This window comes from Pezoporus occidentalis, unplaced genomic scaffold (genome assembly GCF_034315485.1).
Source record: "Pezoporus occidentalis ecotype Australia unplaced genomic scaffold, CSIRO_AGI_Poc_V1 ctg129, whole genome shotgun sequence".
Lineage (NCBI taxonomy): Eukaryota > Metazoa > Chordata > Aves > Psittaciformes > Psittacidae > Pezoporus > Pezoporus occidentalis.
The window spans coordinates 4,894,073-4,918,043 of NW_026913092.1; the positions used below are offsets into that span (position 1 = coordinate 4,894,073).

The 23,971-nt window shown below is 34.8% G+C and overlaps 1 protein-coding gene across 1 annotated transcript in view; it reads right to left on the reverse strand.

The window, feature by feature from the left end:
* CFAP47 (cilia and flagella associated protein 47) overlaps positions 1-23,971 on the reverse strand; it is a gene marked incomplete at its 5' end in the record, with an annotated part of 281,148 nt that overhangs the window by 85,438 nt on the left and 171,739 nt on the right. Inside the window, one exon of the mRNA XM_062608026.1 lies at positions 12,460-12,557. Within this exon, the coding sequence (XP_062464010.1) occupies positions 12,460-12,557 (98 nt within the window). The remainder of the gene's footprint in view (positions 1-12,459; positions 12,558-23,971) is intronic.

Below are 23,971 nucleotides of genomic sequence, written 5' to 3' on the forward strand. Positions count from 1 at the left end.
CATTTCTAGGCCTTAATGGATTGTTAGCACAGTACTAGGAAAAATAACAAAATGCCCATGCAATGATTAAGAGGATTCTTTTTTCTGGAGGCACCATTTTACCATAAAGAATGCATAGGTTTCACACCATAGCCAAGTTCCACCAACTTTATACTCATTAATTTTGATTCACATCTCAGCATTGTGTTTTTTACAAACATTTTAACAAAGGAAAAAATATAAAAGCTGAAAAAATAAGAGAATTAATCTCATTCCTCAAACTTCTTGTGTAAAGACTGCCAGTGCCCAAGAAAGAGCCATTCTGATGCAGTATGTCATAGTTTTACTCCTTTAGAATTTGCTGTGATCCACTTCTTGTCCAATGCAGATCTTTTTTTTTTTAAATAAACTTACATAAGGTAAAATAAAATGAAATAATAAAATAAATATAAATCTGAAGGAATAGTCTCTGTAGGAGTTACCTGGTTCTGTGCCTCACTATGACTTAAAAGGTCAGATAAACTGTAAAAAGAAAACATCCTCATTCTGTTGTTCTAAGAAAAGTTAACTTTTAAGTCAATGAAGTTTGCCTACAAATTACTGTCTCACATACAACAGCTGTCGCATTATGAATTTTTCTTCCTGTGTCATACTACAGGTATCCATATTAGAAATCTGACCCACACATTCTTTCAGTATTTTCTCTAAAAAAGTAATGCAAGTTCACTATATCACAAGCAATGTTTATTAATAATATTAGCATTATATATATATATTATTGACTGATATGTGTTACTAGAACCTCTGAAAGAGCTAAAATCAGAGCAGATTGAACCAAGGCCACACTTGAACTTCTCTGGTTTCTCTGTGCAGTCCAACTAGTTCTGCTGTGACCCAGAAAGCAGCCTCTCCCAGTGTATGAGAAAGATGTGGAAGTCTTTATTAGAGAACCATGGATTTATGAATAAGAATATAAAGCCCTTTAAATACTGATCTCTCCATATTCCTGTGGGCTCAGTTTTGAGTACCTGGCAGATCTTTTTGTGAGGGAAAGGACTTTTATCACAGTCACCTGAAATATACTTTTTTTGGCATATCCATTTGTCTGGACACGAGCCATTATTTCATTCTATACCTTTTATAAAGGGTATCCTACCAAGATTTAGCTTTTAAAACTTGTGTAAATATCAGTGAAGTGTTTCTCAATTGTTACATTCATCCTACAGTCACCATCTGCTGTGTATGGGTCACACAGAACAGACTGTTGCATTAATTTTTCTAGAGACTGCCAAAAACTAGGAGTTTCAGAGGCTGGAAAGAGCCAGAAGCAGTAATGGAAACACCCTGCCTATTCTTAGATCTGCATGTAAACATCTTGCTAAGCATGAAGACTCTGACAGTGATCTTTTGAAATTACCACTGAAGAGCACAGAAGCAGTTCATTAGTGGCACAGATCTGTGAACCATTACAAATGACAACAGTGACACAAGTTTCAGCTCAGCAAGAACAGCTCTCGTGGAAGTGGGGGTGGGCAGCATATGTTTCGGAGTTAAATTACCAACTTCTGAGTATGCAGTGTGGTTCTCAGGACTTGAGAGAGAGAGAAAGAAAGAAAAATTTGGCAGAGAATAGACAAAACCATTGTCTCCTCACTTGTGTGGAAACCAAACTAAATCCCTTCCAGGCATTTGGTTTTATTAAAGCAGAAACTAATAATTCACTGTTCAAAACAGACCTTCCCCTCTGGCTTATCTCCTGCTGTACAGATCCTGCTTGGAACTCACATATTAGTTACTTCCTCTCAAAACAGCCAATACTATTTTTCAAATATGTGGATGGATTAGAAAGTCTCTTGACTCAGTGAACCAGCAATATACACTTAGATGATTTTATTTTCCATGAAAGAGACAACTGCTAAAGAGCAAGTGTGCTCAAAGCAGTAAACGACAGACTTTTAGATGTTTTACATAAAAACTTAAAAATTGGCTTGCTTCTTGACCTCTACATACAACCTGAAGGCAAAGTAACTGTTACTGTCCATTTTTCTAAACAATCTAAGATAATGAACCTGAATTTGTCAGCTTAAATTCAGCTTCTGTACTACTGTTGTCCACTGAAAAATCCACAGTACACACCAAAGTAAAATCCAGTAACCAAAACCATTTTTTTTAATTGTAAATTGTTACAATGCTGTCAATGGCCGAAGTTACTTAATAATTATCAATTGGTAACATTAAAAAATATGGGGTTTTACTCTGCATTTAGAACTAAAAATACCTGCAAACATACAAATGACTCGTAATAACCAAATGTTACTTAATTAATGGATAATGAATATTCATGAACAAATTTTTCTTTGGCTTTTGAAGTTTCCTGTTTTCTCAGGTGGCTCCTTTGAACTGCAAAAATTCTTTGTAATGTATCCTTTCTAAATTCCAGAGAAATATATAAACTAATAATATTTCAGTTGCAATGATTTTGATATACCTTTATATCAGGTATGGAACTCAAGCAGAAAATTAATCTTAAAATGCTGAGAAACAACCTTCAGAGAGTAACAGACACTGGTAACTCTTTCTAGTGAGGATGATGATTAAGCCAGTGCCAGAGATATGTTCATATTGTCACAATTAAATAGTCATTCCTTACACATAGTCATTCTGTTCACATAGAAGAGGAAATATCTGGATTCCTTTTTCAATTGTCCAAACTATCTAAAATTGGTAGGGTTTTAGCCTAAAGCAAAAATGTCAACTAAAATTGTATAAGCAAGCTTTTCCTGAGTTAATGGTGTTTTACAAACTTCAACACAGCATCTGCTTTCAAAACAAATTCATAATCAACTAATTTTATGCATTTGAAGTTCCCAATTCAGATACTGTTCAAGAATTTTTGTGGATAAACTTCTTGCTCATTAGAATAATGCCATTTAATTATTATTTGCTGTTTCAGAAGCTGTGCATACTATCCATAGAAATCCAGCAGAAAAGGCCAGGTAACTGCTTCAACACATTATAGAGATGCACAACTATAAATTAGTATTTTAATTGCACTCCAGCATTTTTAAACAGCATTCTGATCTTGGCAACACAGCAATATTATTTTGGACAAACGGGGAAACATTTTGAGAGCAGTGGTACCCCTGTCAAATTAGTCTTAAGTAAAAGATACAACTTCCTGCTATATAGATGGACAAACGTCGTAAGAATGGGATGAATAATAAAGATCCCTTCTTCCTTCTTATTCACATTACACAAGGAAAGCACTGAGTTCTCACTACTCACTAACTCACACTAATCAGTGAAGGGAAAAGGAGTGATAGTGCCACCAATTCAGAAAAATGCCAGGATAGATTTAAGGTTATACTTCTGCAGAAAAATTCACAGATCATCACTTGGAGGAGCCTCCAAATGTAGTTTGAAAACTTAAGATAACTAATTTTTTTTTTAGAATACTCTGTTCTGTTTCTGGTTCCTCTCGTTGTTATTTAAATAAAAGCAAACAAACAAACAAAAAAAACAACAAAAAAACAAAACAAGAAAGCAAACCCCACAACTCTACACAGAGTATATATAACAAGTTTTGTCTTGAGCTAAAAATCTAGCACAAGTTCCACTGATCAGAAAGACAATCACTACAGAGGTATATCCAGGGAACAGAGTTCAAACATAAAGTTTTCCTTTCAGTGACATTACTTTAGTACCTAACTCACTAAGCTATACAATCTGTGCTTCAGATTCTGTCAGTGAGCAATTTTTTTAAAAAGAACATTTTCTGAGGACTTGCTGTGTTTAATGATTGAGCAAAAAGCCACCTTGTTTTGATTCATAAGCCACAGGAGTAGCAACAGTAGTTATGGAACAAATGGCATAGTAGTTTAATTATAAAAGCTACTCTCTTTCTTCACTTGACAGTTATTTTTCATATATATGACCACACACCTAGCATAGATGAAAGCACCCTCTAATTACTTGGTTTAAATCTAACCTTACATTTTTGTTCAATACTTCAACAGCAGTTAGTGACAGCTCAGCTGTCACTTTATGATCTACGCTAGCTTCCTGATGCTATATCACAGAACTGATTCATGCATCTGTAAGGAAGAGAGGAGGAGGTTAGCAGTTGCTGTATGTTTATCAAAAATTTCCAATAAGTCACCTTTCTATTGATAACTTTTTTTAATGGGCTATATAAATACGGACTGGTCTGAATTATTTTCCAGCTGCTTTTTGAATTGATTAATAATTACCACCTTCACAAATTTGTATTTCTTCCATAAACCATGTTGCCATGGTTCTTTTACAGAATGTTACTTTTTATGCTACCAATTGTTATGGAAGCATATTCTAAAAATTGGTCCTAGGGCATGATTCATAATTTCAGGTTTCTCAGTTTCTGAAAATATGATCCAAGCATCAGCCATATATAACAATATTTAGATTACAGTTTATTTTAGGATTTGTGAAAAACTAATGTACAGCTATGAAAACAGTGTGTGACTCTTTGTCGTGGTTTAAGCCCAGCTGGCAACCCAGAACCACGCAGCTGTTAGCTCACTCCCACCCATCCTCCCCCTCCTCGCAGAGGGAGGGAGAGGAGAATCAAAAGAAAGAAACTCCCATGGGTTGAGATAAGAACAGTCCAGTAACTAAGGTATAACACAAAACACTGCTGCTACCACCAGTAATAGTAATGATAAGGGAAATAACAAGGGGAGAGAATACAACCGCTCACCACCTCCTGTCCGATACCCAGCCCGACCAGAGCAGTGACCAAGCCCTTCTGGGTAACTGCCCCCAGTTTATATACGGGGCATGACATGCTGTGGTATGGAAAACCCCTTTGGTTAGTTTGGGTCAGGTGTTCTATCTCTGCTTCCTCCTGGCTTCCCCTCCTCCCTGGCAGAGCAGGAGATTCAGAAAGTCCTTGGTCAGAGTAAACACTACTGAGCAACAACTAAAAACATCGGTGTTATCAGCATTGTTCTCAGGCTGAAATCCAAAAACACAGCACTGCACCAGCGACTAAGAAGAAGAAAAATGAATGCTACTGCTGAACGCAGGACACGCTTCAATTTCCAAGTTACATAATTACAAAATATTCTTAAGTATATGCTTTTTACTTTTAATTAAGTAAATAATGAAATCAATAATAGAGAAGATGCTGACACATAAATTCTAAGTTGGACCTTCTTTAACACTGGTGATATTTGTAGCAAGCTCTCTACATTATACTTGTTTATTGACATAATGCAGCTCCCAGAAAATGCAAACCTCTGCTAGAATAAACATGTTGTAGTTTGGGGTTTTTTTGACAGGAAAAGTCGCAAAGACTTAGGTGCTATGATTTATCTATATTAGCATAGTAGAAGACATTAGAAGTAGACAGATTAGAGTGAAATAGTAGTGTGTAGTCAGCGTCCATACAGAAGACATAGTCAAAGTGATCTTAACACACAAAAGATGGAGACTACATACAGGAAAATTAAAGAACCATTATTCCACAAATGAAAATTGGCTAAACCAAATCCTTCTATGACTTCAGAATCTCACTGCTTAATCTCCTTTTAATAGTTGGAATAAAATCAGGAACAGGACTGGAATCTACCTAGAGAAACTAAAGCCTCCTCACACTCCACTCTACTAGCCCTTTCACTAGAAGCTACACTTACATCTTGGTCATTCTCCTGCTGGGAAATATCTCTACATTCTCCTGCTGGGATATATGTAAATTATTCCTGCATATTGAGCAGATCAACACTATTTTTAACTCTATGAATGTTTGCTTATGAGGCATGAAAAGACCAGGAATCGAGGGAATCTCACATCAGAGTTGCACTCCTTTCTTCAAAGTAAAAGTATTCTTACTTGAACAATTATTTAATTATTCTACAAGAATAAAAAAATTAAAACCTAAAATCTTCTCCTTTATTTAGTGTTTTACAATCAGAGAATCACAGTTCAATATTCATTGCAATATTTCCTAACAGCAATTACAGGTTGTGAATAATATCAAGAATCAAGCTTGATTCTTGACAGTGGGACAGATAATGAGTTCTTCCTAACACCACTTCTAATATTACATTTAAATGGTTGCTATGGTCAAGCACTGGCATCAAGGAAGTTTGTCATAGATTGACTTTTGACATAAAGATCTGGTATGCTATGAATCGCTTTAAAATGTCAATGGGACTAAGCAACTCTTGTAACTTTTCACCTAATATTTTTAAATATCATTGAAGGAAATATATATTTGGGTTTTTATGTTTGTTGGATTTTTTAAAGCAGTAAAATTTCTAATCTTAAGATATTGCTCAATTACGTCATAATTGCTTTGACTTTTTTTTAAAGAAATACTTTATCTTTTACTCTTCATCCTGAAAGAATGATAATTCAGAATGAATATATAAAAGTCTACAAAGTCACGAGCATCATGGAAAGAATAGATAGGGTTTAGCTCTCAACTGACTCCTATAATTTAGTAACCAGGGGACATCAAATTAAAATAAAGAGCACAGCTAAAGAAAAGGTAATGGCTCAACAAAAACTTAAAAGATGTGAATGTATCATACTATGTGTACCTACTCTTGCTTTTTTTCTCAACATTTTCAACCACCACTGGAGAGGTCCAGGTTTCCTATCATACCACTTTGTTTAACTTTTTATAGACTGTGTCCAGTAAGTCTGGTACTTTCAGAGTATCGAAGAGTGCAGTGAGTTTCAGAGAGCCCAGCAAAAATTTTAGAGGTAGGAGAATAGAACACTTACCCTTTTATGGACTAAAAGACAAATATTGAGCCTGTGACTGTTCAGACTATTCAGTGTGATGCAGAAATTATATGAAGGTCTGAAACTAGAATATTACTTGTCAACTGTTTGCTAGACTTCCAAGTGATGTACCTGCCTCACCAGAAAGTAAAAGTGTGGTTTTTCATAATATCCCCATTCATTTTAAAAGTATTTTATATGCAATCTGAAATAATGTACCAAACTGCATAGGCTGGAAAAAAAGAAACAAAACAAGCAAACAAAAACCCTAACCTTCCCTGTTCCCCACCAAAAAAAAAACAAAACAACAAACCAAAACAAAACACAAACAAACAAAAAAAACCAACAAAACCCAAACATATAAAGAAAAACCCAAACTTGGTGAAAAAAAAAAAAAAGAGAAGATGATCAACTGAAAACTGGTGAAACAGTCATCAATCCGTTGCTTGGAAATACAGGCATGTGGAATTACAATGACAAATCTTAAAATCAATATTTGATTGTCATTTGCAAAATAGTGGCATCATGCATTTATCAAACACAGGAGGTACTCTGAGTACTAATGATCTGGAAGAAAAGCTAAGTGGTAGTGGATCATTGTCCCAAAACGTCTGAATGTAACAGTATAAAACAGTATTAGCACTACTAAGGGCCAAATCTGGGGCAATTTATTCTTTTTACTATCCTTTTCTTCATAGAAAAATTGAGTGCACACACATAAAAAGAGATTAAAATATTTTTATTATTGAAACACTATACTGAGCTTTAAAACATTGTATCATAATATGCAATCTGTGGAGGACATTATGTTAACAACAAAAAAATTAACCCTATTTCAATTTACAGGCAGATAAATTAGAGGAATTATTGGGCTACTATGCTAAAAACACCTAGGAAATTGTCGTGGTTTAAACCCAGTCAGGTAATTCGTTCGCTCACTTCCCCCCCTTTCTTGCCCTCCCCCTGCCCTCGGAGGGACGGAGAGGAGAATCGAAAAGAATGCAACTCCCACGGGTTGAGATAAGAACAGTTTAGTAACTAAGGTATAACACAAATCACTACTGCTACCACCAATGATAACAATGATAAAGGAAATAACAAGGGAAGAGAATACGACACCTCAGCACCAGCTGACCGATAACTCGCCCCCCAAGCCCGACCAAGCACCGACCGATACCTCCTCCAACCCTGCAGTCTCTCAGCCCTTCCGCCTAACTCCCAGTTACCTCCCGGGCATGACGTGCTGTGGTATGGAATACCTCTTTGGTCAGTTTGGGTCAGGTGTCCTGTTTCTTCTTCCTCCTGGCTCCCCCTCCTCCCTGGCAGAGCATGAGGCTCACAAAGTCCTTGGCCAAACCAAAACATCCTTGTTATCAGCTCTGTTCCCGAGCTGAAAGTCAAAACACTGCACTGCACCAGCTACCAAGAAGGGGAAAAATGACTGCTACTGCTGAACCCAGGACAGAAATAAATATTATCTTTTAAAATTAAAAAGTAATTTTCTTCAATTCATGGGGCAGATTCTGAGTTTTTTACACATCCATTTCACAGGAACCCATACTATCTACTGTACAGTAAGGACTACAGTTGGATTTGAATTTAAACTTTGGATTAGACTGAAGTTCGCATTTTAATGGAGGTACATCTAGGACAAAATGGAACTCAAACTTACTGCTTACAGCTGGATGAACCAGTCTAATAGTTAATTTCTTATCTTGATTTATTGTGATTCTGCTGCCGGTAAGCATGTAGAGATCAAAACATAAGCATAACAGATCAAAAGATAAATTATAAGGAATCATGATATTTTATTTATAAGAATTACTATTCTACTACTCTATTTCTAAATGCATTTAGGAGACATTCTACTTGATTGAGAAAATGTATCCTTAGCACAGCTCATTGCTTTCGTATATTTTAATATAAATTAATATTTATACTTGTGTGTGTTTATATATATATTATGTATATATGAAGTTGAGAAAAGCCAAAAGAAGATCATAATTTCCCATATTCATATTTTTCCTACTTTTTTTGGATGCTATTGGAGGAAGGAAAACAAAATTAGGTTTCCCTTGAAGAGGTGGCAAATTTCTGCGTACTGAAAAATGATATTTTCATCCAGCCAGAGAACTCCTTTCAAGCATTCTAGCCAAACAAGGACATTTCTTTTGCTGATATACAGTGACTGAAGTAATTGAAATTAGGTTAGAGCTTAAAAGTAATGATTTTTTTCAATATCGCACACTTACGCAATATTTTTATTTCCATTAAATAGCCTTATCATAATCTAGTTTGTTAGAAAAATACAAGCTTAAATGTTTTCAGCCATGACAAACCGAAAGGGTTTTAACAAAACCTGAGTAGCATAAAACTGTATTTTAACTACTTTAACTGCTCAACCTCCACTTTGAATTTTAGGTTGAGATAAAGAACACATCTAAAAGCAGTAAGTAGTGCGATGGGTCTCATCAATGTAGAAATGCAAATTCATTACATTATATTAAAAACACAGGTTAAACTAAATCATCTGTGTATCAGACACTTTTTCATACCTGCAGATACCTTATGAGACAGAAATTTTGCAGTTTATGGATGGTAAGACACAGAATTTACAGTGCAAACCAAATGCAAATGAAACTGGGATTTAGTCAGAATTATAGGAGAATTATAGAATATGGTAGTATTAGCCAGTATTATAGGAAAGACAGATGAAAAAGCATACAACACCACTTAGCACAGAAAATCCTGAGCCAATTAAAAAAAAGGATGGTGACACAATGACTTGTTGAAGTAGTAAAAGATCTAGGGGATGGGGAGGGCAGTACACACAGAACTGTGGTATTTCCTCTTAGATGATTTTTACACACTAAAAGCTGAAGAGAGCAACTCTATCCTGTATCCATTCATGCACCATGCATTGTGCTGTCAGGTAGACCTACTTGTTTCTTCAAAATTCTCTGCTCTCTTCAACAAAGGAATCTTTTGCAACATCAGCTGATGGCCACTAGCTCAGGCCAACCATAACGGTCAGAGTATCTACAGCTATGAACTCAGTTTCAACCTTGACACGCACATTTTGCCACCCCTTTTCATATGGTATGACGTTTCAAACAGACACTCAATTTATGAAATTCAAAATGCTGAGTTAGGGAAAAGCATTTCCAAAGCTCAAACACAAAAGTGGAATCTGCAAGTGTATTCATCAGTCTTGTTAATATCTATAGCACTCATGGCACCCAGGTGACATATATCAGGATGACCCCATACTGCCTGTTCTTCCTGGGATGCCCATCAGCCCTCACCTCTGTGGAGACAACCTCACAGTCTGTAGGCTGTTAGTCACCACAGCCACACATCTACCATTAAGAAGAGCAAGATGTTGATACACACCTCACTCATTTCAAAACTCTGTCCTGACAATTTTACCTCTGCTGTAGGCAATTTCTGATGTTTCAGAAATCTGATACATTACATAAGGTAGGAAAAGTACTTTTGATATGCAGAAGATAAATTTGCATTGCATTTGACTACAACCCACAGCTATAACTACTGTCCAAAAGCAGTGTTATTAGTATTTGAAATTAAATGTTGTTAATCCTTTACTTTCCAAGGGCCAGGAAGTAAAGACAGACCCTGAGGTCAAAGAGAGATCTATGTATTAATTAAATCTGACTCAGTAATGCAGCAGATGTCCCAGTTGTCTACGTTTTTAAAAAATTTACCATCTTTTGAAACAATTTCAAGTCCTCAGCTTTACAAGATTCTGTCCATTGTTTTCACCAGTAAGATCTTCCAATGTTTTAGTGGAAGTTTTACTTACTAGGGCATTTAACGCAACATTTAATACTCTCAAATGAAACTTTTGACCGCTAGCTCTTGATTCATGTTGGTCAGCAAAACTGAGAGGCCACCACTATCTTTGCTATATTCTTTAGTGAATGATCACATTCCTTCTCCATTTTTTTCCTTGGCAAACTAAGCTCATAGAGGTACTTAGCATAAACAAGATAAGGCCTGCTTTTCCAGTTCCCCATGCTTTTAGTGGGTTTCTTCATTTTTTTTTCCCAGTATTTTAGTACAATTCTTAACCTCCAAGAACCAGATCTGTGAACAACATTCTAATAGCAGTACCACTAGCATTATCTACTTTCTGCTTTTACTTGACCATTCTTCAGCAGTTAAGGCTTGTATTAGTTCTTTTACCAATGATGTCACACTGACAATCATCCTCAAAATTCACCAATAAAAATGGAATTTATGAGAATTTCCATGGAGATCTGAAAAAAGACATAGAGCTACTTCTTTACCTCCTTCACCTTCATAGAAAGGAATTATTCCTATTCAGGTCAACAATTTCAGTGCCACATACATTGGAAAATTATATTGGATTTTACTGTTTTTTACAAGTTTTCATACTGAATTAGATTAAAAATTAAAGGTAGTTAAAATGCACCTTGGGAATTTATTATAAAATAGGGGTCAATAATACTTTAAATATAGTTTTTCTTTTACCATTTAACAGTATTTTCAGACCAGAAGATTATACAAGAATATTCTTTCCATGGTCTCAAATCACAAACAAATTCATGTAGTCTGGGCACCTCCCTACACCATGCTCAAAGATTTTGAACACATCATTCTCTGTTTCTCAGCCCTATAGAAGTTCACAATCAGGTTACTTCACTTCAAGGAAAGAAGAGCAAACCAGAAGTGATATACAAACAATGGTATTTTAAATATTTTTAGAAATGCTTACTGGTTTGGACTTTTTCCTCCACATAAACCTATGCTTACATGTAAAACTAACTGAGGATAGTCTTCTTCCTTCCCAGCATCTGTTACCGGAAGAGGTAGGCCCCTAGTTCTTGTATCATATATTTTTATTTGCAAAACTGTTCCTGCAGAAAAATACCATAGCAGCCACTTCTATTCACAGAACCTGTCATCAGCATCCATTATTAAAGTCAGTATTTCTTAGCTGCTTACAGTTCATGCAGAAAGCAGAATATCTAGATGATGGAGCAAATATCCATTTACAGAACAAGAAAAATATTAGCTCTGAAAATAAAAACCTCACAAAGTATAATTCAAAAATAAATACAATTACAAATCTTTGGCAAATAAAACCAATGTCAATTAAGCAAACATACTAAAAAGTTGTTTTATGTTTAAATACTTATGTGACTTAAATCATATATCTTCTATAATATGTAATTGTTCCTCTAAAATTACTAATATATTTTAATTCATTTTTGAGAGCAAAAGTATGTATTTGTCTTGTAATAAAAATATGATTGAATACACTCCAATAATTAATGAAATTTAAATGACAATAATAACGTGGCATACATAAGGAATGAGGGTACCAGTAGAGACTTATTCTGTTGTGAACTGTACAGGAACTGCTTGAAGTTTTTCTAGATTTCAACCTTATCTGAGATCCAAAATCAGAAGCAGATGTCGGAAGAATAAAAACGTAATTCTTTAAATAGGATAAAAAAGACACTTTTCCAAGCATTCATATCAGTTCATACCACTGAGCTTAAATGAGGTCTTCATAAGTTTTGAGTTTTATTATTCAAAAAGTGATCATGTGTGATTACTTAATAAAATTGAATAATCCTCCATGATTACAGGCAGACCAACAGTAAAAATTACATTTTTCTTCTAATGCAGCAGAACAAAATTAAACGTTTAAAGTAATCTTACCAAAACTTTGCACTGCACATGTATCTTTCTTTCTGGTGGTGCAGGTATGCTGTTAATCTTTAAGGAGAACCACACTTTGCAATGTAAAGATCTTCCTCCTATGTTAAAAAGAATAAAATGTCTTTACAAAAGATCTCATGAGGTGATCAACCCTAGCAGCATTCAAATCAGTGAGAAATTTGGACTTTTAGCAGAAATGCCAATCATTGTTCACATTGAGACAAAGCAAATCATGAACTGATTTAATAGCTGTCAACCAATTGCATTATCTAATTCTTTCTTGTCTGGATTCAAAATAGTCTGGATTCAAAATAGTAACAAAATCAATATGTACACAAACCAAATGGAAATCAGACGTTGGCAAAGTAGTTTTCCAGACTATCACATTGTTTGAGAATTTTAAATATCATTGATTTGTAACTGTTTTTTCTTTAACAAAGACAATGCTAGAAAAATTTTAAAATTGTGGGTTTTTTTATTAAAAGCTCATCCACCATAGATTCAAAACTACAAGTTTCTCATTTAACAGACTATTCAGTTACACAGCATCCATCCTCAAATATCTGTTTGAACAAACAGTAATATGTACACAAATGCATTTTTCATCAGGTTTTGAGACAGGATGTCCTGAGTTATTGTGATAACAAACAGGTTGGCATGAAAGAGACCAAGAATGCTCAAAGATGGTAAACACACACATCAAAACACTGATGCATCAGCATTGTCTTATTAGATCAGATTCATTATCAATCTTATCCTAACCTCTGTTATCAGTAACTAGGAAAAATCTGATCAGAAAAAATGTTCAATAAACTCTTGTAAACTCACACTTAATTACACAATAAACTATCAAGAAATAAAAAATATTTCTTTTAGTATTTTGTATTACCTATTCCAATAAGAAGAGATGGGAAATTCTAACATTATTCACAAATGTTGAAATGCATCAGACACTCCTTTTGAATTTTGGAGATCATTTATGAAGTCACAGAAGACTATTTATCTCACACATGTATGCTCATGAAATTCTACTGATAGATTTTAAATTCTGCTGATTCCAATGATTATGAAACCCTTAAATGGAACTTGAAGGTATGTTACTACTAAGGCCAGAAACAGGGAAGCATTAACTACCAGTAGCCATGGGAAGCACAGGCAAACAGACCTTTGATCTGGAGGAAGTCTGAAAGTATTTTTTGACTGCCAAATTGACAGTATTTTTATAATTTTATATTATATCTACCAAATTAAATAAAAATTAGTTTACCTAATATGACCTTTGGTATATCACAGAACTTAAATTCTGTTCAGTTACACAGAATTGTTGTACAGCTTCATGCAAATGATCCATGTTTTGATAAAGCATATTTTCCAGATAGACTTTGAGTCCTGATTTGAAGATATCCACCAGCAGTTTATTCTGGTGGCTAATTGCTGGCACTGGAAAACATTTAAATATGAGTTTAATTTCTGATTTCTATTAGATTTGCTTCAATAACTAGCGAAAAGGTCTTGCAATGACTTTAATAGATTTAAGAGATCTAGCATTATGTATCAAGCATTTTCCTGCATTTAGAATAGTCATGAAAATTAATAACATCAGCTCTTCAGTCCTGGTCAGATAGGCAAAAGAGACTGAGCCCAAAGTCTCTCATCATTAGGCCTGATCTCCACAACACATATTTCATATGGAATTTTTTTTTTCAAGTTGTTGAACGGTTGGTCAGCGCCTTTTAATAATGCATACACAAGAACTGCTTGCAGTATTCTTGTTTGTCAGTATATTGTATGAGATGAAAATCACCTTAATCCTCCTACTCACACTTCCTTGAATTATACACTAGAGAGCTATATAACCAGTTCTGTTTTACCACAGCATTAGTCTGTTTTATGCTGAGACCACAGCTCTTCTCAGAGGCACTGATTCCCTTATCGCAGTTCCTCATTTGGCATATATGACTTTGTTTCTAAACTGTATTTCCAATAGAACTGTGCCTGGTTGGTTTTGATTATATTAATTTCTTTAAATATTCACCGAATATTTTCTGTATTAGCTTACCCATTCTTTTGTTCAGGCTAATTTGATATGCATATAATTTACTCTTTTTTTTAATACCAGCAGAGTATTACAGTCTTCCAGTTTCTGGAACAGCCTCAGTATCTTATGATCTATAAAACTTAACATCATTGAGTTCAACTCAGTGAATGAGATCTGAGAATTCATCTTTTGAATGTCCATTAAAGGGTTCTGGCATGCATGCGACCTTGAGTTTAATCAATTAAAAAAGTGAAAAAAATAGTATACATCTGTATATTATCCTTATGCAAAAACAGAACACATGACCTGAGACCTGACATAAAAGTTCTCCATTAAAGACCGAAAGAAAATCAAAGGGTGCCCACTGCTTGGGACATCACATTCTTCCAGAATGCAGTCAAACTGTAGGAAAGGGTACAGCAGAAGTCTAAAAAAATGCAGGTAGGAAACAACAAAGGGAAATGTCAATGGTAAAGTTCCATTTACACAGGATACCTTATTAAACAGCAAGACAAATGCATTTATTAAAGTAAAGAAACACATTCATGAATGAATGTTCTTTACAACGAAGGAAAATAAAAAAGAGCATAAACTGTTATTTGAACAGAAAATTAACAAGGTTGTCTCCCTGTCTTAAACCTTCCATGCAAAACAAACAAACAAACAAACGAAACCCCCCAAAAAACAATGACAACTTTGTGTGACAATTTGCTAAGACTTAGGAGTAGTAAAATCTTTTCAAACACATCTGAAGCTGGTAGCCTGCCAAACTCTGAAGGGCTGATAGATGACCAGGGTGCATGAACAATGTTAAAGTTACATAAGGCTGCAGCAGAAAAAAACAAATTAATTCTGTGCAGTAGCGTTTGTTATACAGGAGTTCAGGGGCTTCCTATACCCATGCTAGAGCTTGTTTTGAGGGGAATGGTCACAGGCACCCTGCCAAATTATAGTTTCAGCAGGAATGTTTTTGGAGCAGACTGGTAATGAAGAAAGCAGCAAATCGCCTGGGCAAGATAGTCTCTGCCCAACAATTCTGGTCTAGTGTAAGGTGTCGCTGCCAATGGCAGAGGCAATGGAACTAGGTGATATTTAAGGTCCCTTCCAACCCAAGCCATTATGGATACAAAAGGAACTTATGTATGAAAGTGTTGTGGTGCAAACAGCCATGTGACCCATTGCTTAATTCAACTACAGGTACAATGAAATGAAATGCAAAGAATGTGCTGCCAATTTTTAGACAGGTCTCTGAGATGGGAAATTACAGATGCGAGTTTATCTATTCCAAAGAAAATTATTAAGAGTCATAGTAAGGGAGAGAAGCCATAACACGCAAAACTATTTGAAATCTTTACTCGACAAAGTCACCACTTCTGTGAATAAGGGATATGTGGTTTATATAGTACCCTGGTTTTCCAAAAATCTATTTCTAAGGTCCCATTCCAACGGTTTCTAAGGAAACTAAGTTGCAGAAGAGGGAACATTAGAAGATGGTATTAAAATACAGAAACCAAAGAACAGGAATGGCTAATTCTCCCTATGAAGAGACATAAAGAATGAAGTGAAAAGGCTTGGTTTTGGTATGAAAAATTCCTAACCACTTTTTCTCCCTAGGATGGATATTTTAAGATTCTGTCTCTAGCAAACTGATCTGGAAACACTCCTAAACATTTGGAAGTGTATCTCCAGTGTGCTGGAGTACTTTCGCTTTTATCATAATGCACGGCCAAATGTTTCATGGAACTGCTTTGTTGCATGGAATACAGTGCCTAATTAACACATCTATGCTTCTACCAAGATATTTTCCTTATAGATATACAGCCTGCTTTGTTGTCTCTGATCACATATTTTTCCTCTGTATTCTTACCTTTCTTGAATCACTTTTCTGTACTTCAAAATTACAGTAATGTAGAAGTTACAATTAACTTGCTTTTCCTCTTCTTGCTTTTATACACAAATTCATTGATTCTGCTCACACAAATTGCTTAAAAGTGCCGTAATTTCTGACATGTCTCAAAAGCAAAGTTTTCAGGTCAAAATGTTCAGTTTTGACTTCAAGTACTTAGAGCTATTGAAACCTTTCTCATTTTAGAAAGGAACTCTACATTTCTTTTTGTACTTTATATGCATCTGAACTTAGATTGATTTCTCTTTAAATTTTACTCATTGCAACTTATATGATATACCATCAGTTTTTCCCCCAGAGACTTGAACAACCTTTTGTAATCCAGTCAGTCTGGTGTATTTAGTGACGCAAATAAGCTTTTCCCATGATCTCTTAATTTTTTTTGCAATTTTTTAAATGTTATGAAATTCTGCTAAACAAATCAGTGTTGCAAACCATAAACTTCTAATCCTATACTTCGCATCATGTCCTGAAGAGTTAGCAGTTTTGAAATTCCCTCACTTATACTCACAGCATGCTTTGCTCTACTCACTGATGAGAATATATTACTACCATATCAGCCACAAACTGAAAAATCTCTTCTCTCTTTCCCCTTTCCTTGTCCTTTCCTTAAAATTACTTTCCATCCTCTGTCTGCTACACCAGTCATTAAATGTGCCATCAAACATCCGTGGTTATATATCAGCTTAAAAATAGAAGAGATTCTTTCCTCCTGATTGGGACACAGCTGCCCATCATTCAGCTACATTACACATCACTGAGGATGAAGGAAGATTCTGCCTGATCTCCTGAAAACTGTAGATTTCTAGGGTGTTTTGGGGGTAGAGGTGATAGGGACATAATGGGGAAATTGGAATTATTCTGCTAAATACTAAATTATCTATTTGAAATATTTTATCCTGATTTTACACACTTCTCATATTGACATCAAAAGTATGCTTATTTAAACAAAAAGTTGAATTAAAGTGGTATTCTCAAATTCAATGTGTGTTCTTTCCACAGTATTTTTACCTAACATTTGCAGAGCTAATATAGCAAATAAGAAAAAAAAAAAAAAATACATTGCATTTGATTCCAGATTTAAATAAAACATCAACCACGCTCTTAGATGTGCCTTTAAGGGTATGTTTTTTAGCAATAACAGGCAAAGGATCTATTTCTTGGATCTATGCAAAACTTTATATGCTGGTAGTTATATAATTCTCTTGAAGTGAAAGAATTTGAGACGCTTACGTGCTGTTCTCACAGTATATGACTGTACAGAATTTAAAATATAAATTAAGACATTTTGTCTAGCTCCCTACAATATGTAAATAAGTAATAGTTTCCAGTATGTAAAGATCTTACACTGCTAGCACAAGATAAATCAATATTTAGACTTCATTCTGCTCATGTGCAAACACAACATCCACAAGTAACCAACCCCATGCAGAGTCATCTCTTGAAGGACAGGAGCCGCTGTTCATGAGATCAATTAATGTCATGTCATATTTATTTTGCTTTTCATTTTTTATTTAGAATATATCATCAGACTAGCTATTAAGCACATGTGATGATTTATGCTCATTTTTTAAATTTGACAGTCCTTAGCAATCTAAGAATTACAGTAAGAAGACCTGATATTTCTTCTGTAAACTTTTCTTGACAATTTAAGTTTCTCTACCATGTTAAGTGCACAGAATTTTTATGCGTATTTTGTTTTTCACATCTCAAAGTTTATTCCAGATACAAAACTAGTTACAGTAATCTTTCCAAAGACATAGAAATCCTTTACAATAAGGTTTTGGATAGCTCTTTTAACAGTGTCTCTGGATAAATCTAGTTGGTTCATATGTGTGAGGTTCAAATTGCTATTTTGCTGTTTAAATAGACCCATCACTCCACTGAAAATTATTTGTAAATTGAATCCTGTTTTAACTGGCTCTAGCTATCTCACTTCATTTAGTTTCCAAGTGTAGAAAAATTGCACCTAATTTTTGGGGGAAGCTATAAACACTATACACATTAAGAAAATGTTGCAATCCTATTATGCTAAAAGGTCAAAATGATGTAAAAAGGCAGACACTAATATTCATTCTCACAATGTGAGGAATAGACATAATTGGAAAGGCAATGCTTCTATACTTTCTTTTTTCAAGGAAATTATTAATTTAAGGTTATCACCTTTAGGCTTGAGCTCATGAGTTTTCTCACCCAAGGGCTATAGTTTTTCAATAAATGTAATCAGTATGTATAGCTTTTAAAAATGTTTGCACTTTGCATGACAAAATAAGCTTTGCTCTCAGCTGCCATTTTATGTACATAAACATATCTGAGCAGCCCTAACATTTCAGTGAATATTCATTTCATGTATCCCTTACAGCATTGCTTGAAAAAATATTTTAAAGTCTTTCAAATATTAATTTTGTTCTTAAAGGATATTACGTTATAATTTGCTCTGAGCAACTCTCAGAAATTTAGTGTGCCTTACATTTTGTATCAAACCTAGGTAATAGAGTGGACAGTACTGAAGTGATGTTGAGGTCGAAAGACTGCATCAGTTTGTCCACCTAAATCAGAGTTGATGTATGCAAGTGCTGCAATTTAAAATTAAATTATGATATTTTCATGTGTAAAAAAAATTACTTAATATTGAATTAATCCAAAATTTTCGAGTTAATATAATACATATAGGTGGGATTGGCGAAGAAGAGCATTCTACAAGAGGGACATCTCCAAGCTGGGGTAGGGTTCCTTTTCTTCAGGACTTGCCCTAAACTAGGTAATGACCATATCTCCAAAGCCTTTTGTCACTTGGGAAAATTTGGAAACAGAAATTAAAACAATTTTCTAAACTGTAAAATCAAACCCACATTTTGGCCTTTTGGAATTAGCTGCGATCACCAGGAAATGAAGATTTAAAGAAGCGCCTGTTCTCTTTAAGGCAGAACCCCAGAATCTCTCTTTTTTCTTTTCTGCCTTCAATGCTGTCTTTCCAAATGAACATCACCACCTTATGGTAAAAACTCAGATACCACTAGCCCATAAATCATACCACTTTTCCCTAAACTTTCTCCAGAACTGTAAGGAGAAGAAAGAATTTTGACACCACAGATAGCTTATCTCAAAGAAATGGATGACTAGAGCTGTTGACATCTTCCATTTCTGAAGCTCAGTCTTCCATGTTATTAATATAATCACAGTATGATGTCATAACTCCATTTCTCAGTTAGACACCTTTACTCCACAAAGACGCTTTCTCAACTCAATCTCCTAGGTAACAGCTTCAAAAAATCATTCAGCAAATCTGCTATATCCATGGGATTGGGGGGGGGGGGGGGGGGGGGGAATTCCCTATAATACAAAATAATCTTGATGCCCTTCATGAATTTTTAATGTCTTATTATGAGGATGTCACAGCTGTCCATTCTCTCTTGCAGTTGGGTGATAAAATGTAAATAAGGCAAATATGGTTATTCACCTTCTACAGGTTTGTAGGGGGTTTCTTTTTAGTCTCCATTTATATTGTGTTCTCCATTTACCCAAGGCATGTACCTTTCATGAAATTCAGTCTAGTCTGCTATCATCCATCTACTGGTGACACAAAGACATTCATCTGCTGGTACATACTAGGGCAGAATCTCGTTCACATGTTAACCTTTTCCTGAAGAAGTCAAGAGGGGTAAACTCAGAGCACATGCCAGTATGCCATCCAGATACCAAGCACTCGTGACACTAAGTAAATATAGATATAACCAAGAGATCAAAATCAACAATAACACAGGCAATATATTTGCAATATATTTGGCAATAGAATCCATCTCCCGTCATTTTTTTAAGGCTCTGCAGGAAGCATGACATAGGTAAACACAAAGTATGCAAAGCTAAAGAAAATTCCAAATGCTGAACAGAAATTCAGCACTTATTAGCAACACAAGTCAAAAAACCCACTGAATTTCTGGAATGGGCAAGGGGAATATTCTATCATATTAACAGTTGTAGGAATAAATTTGAAGTACTGTCACAAAACCTATCAAAGTAGGTTCACAATGTCAATTTTATTTCTTGACTCTACCTTCTTTAGTAAGAGCATAAAGCCACACACTTAAAAGAACCTCAGACTTGGAACCTAAGCCACCCAAATACTCTCTGAACAAGTGGGATGGACACTTGGGAGATGAAACAATCTACTACATAAGGAATCTGTCATGAATGAGCCACTGAAAATAAACAGAGCACCTCTGGGGAGCAGTAGTAGGTTTCAAGTAGGATAGTCTGTATGTCTGGGAGCAGCCTGCACCTCAAACACTTGGTTTTCTCAAAAGCCTGCCCTTACGGTATTATTTAATCTTTTACCACCTGGCTTTTTATTCTTACTCTAGAAGATTAATGTATCTCAATCGGATATCTCAAAATCAAACCATTATCACAAGCAGAATCTTTGTGGTAATTTATGGGAAGATGATATGCTCTGAGCTAATACATCATGGTTTTAGAAGTTTGGATAGCAAGCAAGAGGAACTGGAACTTTTCACTGATTAGAATAAATTTTATATAACTGGAGATTATATAGTGAAGTGATTGCTTAGAACACTAATGCACTTTTAAAATATTGTTTAACTTCTAGTGTAAAGATAAATTACATTTGCTTTAAGAATGTTATTTGATTATTATAGTTACCTTAGTTCAAAGACCTGGCAAAGAAAGAAGCTGAGGCTAAGTACAGGAGCTATTCAGGATAATCCAGTCTAAAAGTAAAATAAGCACACAGTTCCAAAGAGGGAGAGAGGCAAGAAAAGATCCAGAAGAGAATAAAAATCAAAAAGTAGCTAATTGCTATGCAATGATGAATAGACTTATTAAAAAAAATAGTATAACCAGAATGATCTTGAAGCTCAGAAAACAACTATTGCTAAATAATTTTTTAATTTTTATTTTTCTTCAGAAAGATTTTTAAGGAAAATCAATGGTTACAATCATCACATGCACAAAAACATTGCTACTAAAAGTGAATTCCCTTTCTGTGATGGAAAGAGTAACAAACGGTGGGCTTTAGTACGTTTGAAAAGTATCAGGAAAATCTTACTATAATAACGGTTGAGAGGACAGGTTACCTGAGTCATGCAGTCTTCATTAGTAAATAGCTCTAAAGAATATCCTAGCAGAATGGAGGTCAAAATCCACAAAATAACAGGTTTTACTACCAGGCTACACATAACTAACACACTCTCATGTTCCACCAAAGGCCTCAACGCACGCTCAATCAGTCATAATCTCTAGCTCACATGAAATTTGAATTCTTGGCACAAATCTAGTAGATGCAACTATGATCACACTCATGTCAATTCCTTAACCCAATGAACACAAACAAGTTATGCTCTAACCTTTTCTGCTCCCACTTACTTCATACAACTTTTAAAATTACTCAAATTCTTAAAGGTTTTTTTTTTCCAAAGGTCTATTGATTTTTCTCCATTTGCCATATCTGGCTTTATGTCAATTGACAACTTTTGATGATGATGATGATGGTGATATGTATATATTTAATCTTTGTCATTCTATGTCTTAACTTTGGAAAAATCCAAAGGTAACTGTCTCTAGTTTTTGGCTCATAAAGACTCAGATAATGAACAGGATTACTGCTCACTTCTATTATGATGGAATATAAAGCTGCTAAGGGTGACTGTGAAAAAAAGGGGTCCTTAAATTGCTCTGTGGGCTCTCTGGAGGGTTGGAAAATAATCAGTAATATTTAAAAATGCACACAAAGACAATATAAACAATGTAACAAGGAATGGGATGGGAAAGGGAACAGAAGGGAAAGGTGTCTCATGCCAGTGTAGCAGAAAAGCCACCAATACCGATTGCTTGAATAAGTTCCAAAACAGAATGGAGTAAAATAACCCAGGTTTGGTGGATGGGGGGGGGGGTGTGTCTGCATCTTGGCAGAAATAGTATTCACTGGCTAGGTTTAGCAGAGCATTGCACGTTTTAAGAGGGTATAAACTGTGACTTATGCTAGGAAATCACTTGCCAGCTGAACAGCTTGGGTAAGTTGTGCGCCACAGACATTTTGACACGTCTGAAAAAGTGAAATCCAGCTCAGAAGTTGTGTACACATAGTCACAGTTGACATACCCTTGGCACAATAGGATAAGTTGTACACAGATGACTTCCAGTCATGAAGTTCCTTAAAATGATAACTTTGGTATTTTTCTGTTCCATGTCATAAAATACAGATTTTTAAAAACATAATAAATATATTGTGTCAAAGAGAGAAACCTAACTGGTCATAGGTTTTTTGGGTGTTTTTTTTTTCCTTTTCTTTTTTTAATAAATGCCATTTTTATGCTACCTAATATGTCTTCATAAATTAAACTTGTTGGCTATTAAGAGGTCTTTGATATATAATATAAAACATCAACACACTGTGGCCAGAAAATTTCAAATATAAAATCAATGTGATTTGAGAACTGGTAAAAGTCTTCATGGTACTGAAACAACATAACAATGTGTAGTTAGTGTTTTTTCAACTTTTTCAGTCAAACAGAAGTTATTGGATGAAATATAAAATTCATTAGTGAAACAATGTCCTGTTACAGGCAGAAAATCAAACTAGCAGTCAAAAAAAAACAAACGGACAACAGAAAAGAAACACTTATTCTTAAGTCTCAGAAGTCTGCTCATAAATCTAGCACTTATTTATTGTAAAGGCTTAGGAAAACTTTTGTTTTTAAGTCTTGGCAGCTAAGGCTTGTTAGAATGTCTTTAACAATTCTCCAGGTGGTCTCTTCTGCTGTGGAGAAATATACTTCCAACAGGTAAATGCTCTTTATTATGATATTCAAAGCCATATTCTATTATTGTCAACGCAATAAATACAAAATAACCTTACTGGAGACAAAGCCCAGCTTTATGCTAGTGTTGTGTCACACAAGCTTTTGTGAGTTGCTGCACAACTCTTTCAATCTCTTTCAAAGATATACTTCATTAAGCAGCACAAGCCTCATTTGAGAGGCAAATGTCATTGAATCAATTGAATTATAGAAATTTGGAGTTTAGAAGGTGCTGTAAAATCAATTGCTTCAATTGTTATTTTTCCCTAAAAGTTTTATATTTCTTAGCTTGGAATTCAGCATCTTTAAAAATATCAAAAAGACACAAGAAACAGTGAGAACTACATACCTTTATTTTTAATATTCATTAATATTCAAAGATTTTACCCCTTCTAGTTACCACAAAAATAAGTTAACAACATTTCCTGGTATACACATGAATTTCTAGCTGAACATTTAACTATGACTTTGATTTTAATATATGAATCTACAGGAGACTTCAGTGAGAAGACAGCTCATTTCCAAACAGGGCTCACTTTTAAATTCTCTACCATACACTAACAGGTTCACCCTATGCAGTTTCCTTTGAGAAATGTGTTAAATCTTAAGGCTAAGAATGCCTGTTTTCTAAGTGAAGATATGTGAGAATTACAAAACTTATGTATCCTACAGAGTGATTCCTGACCACTATTAGAATTTTTTTTTATTCTGTATTTGCCAATAAAATTTTTTTCCATAATAAAGGTGGTATGC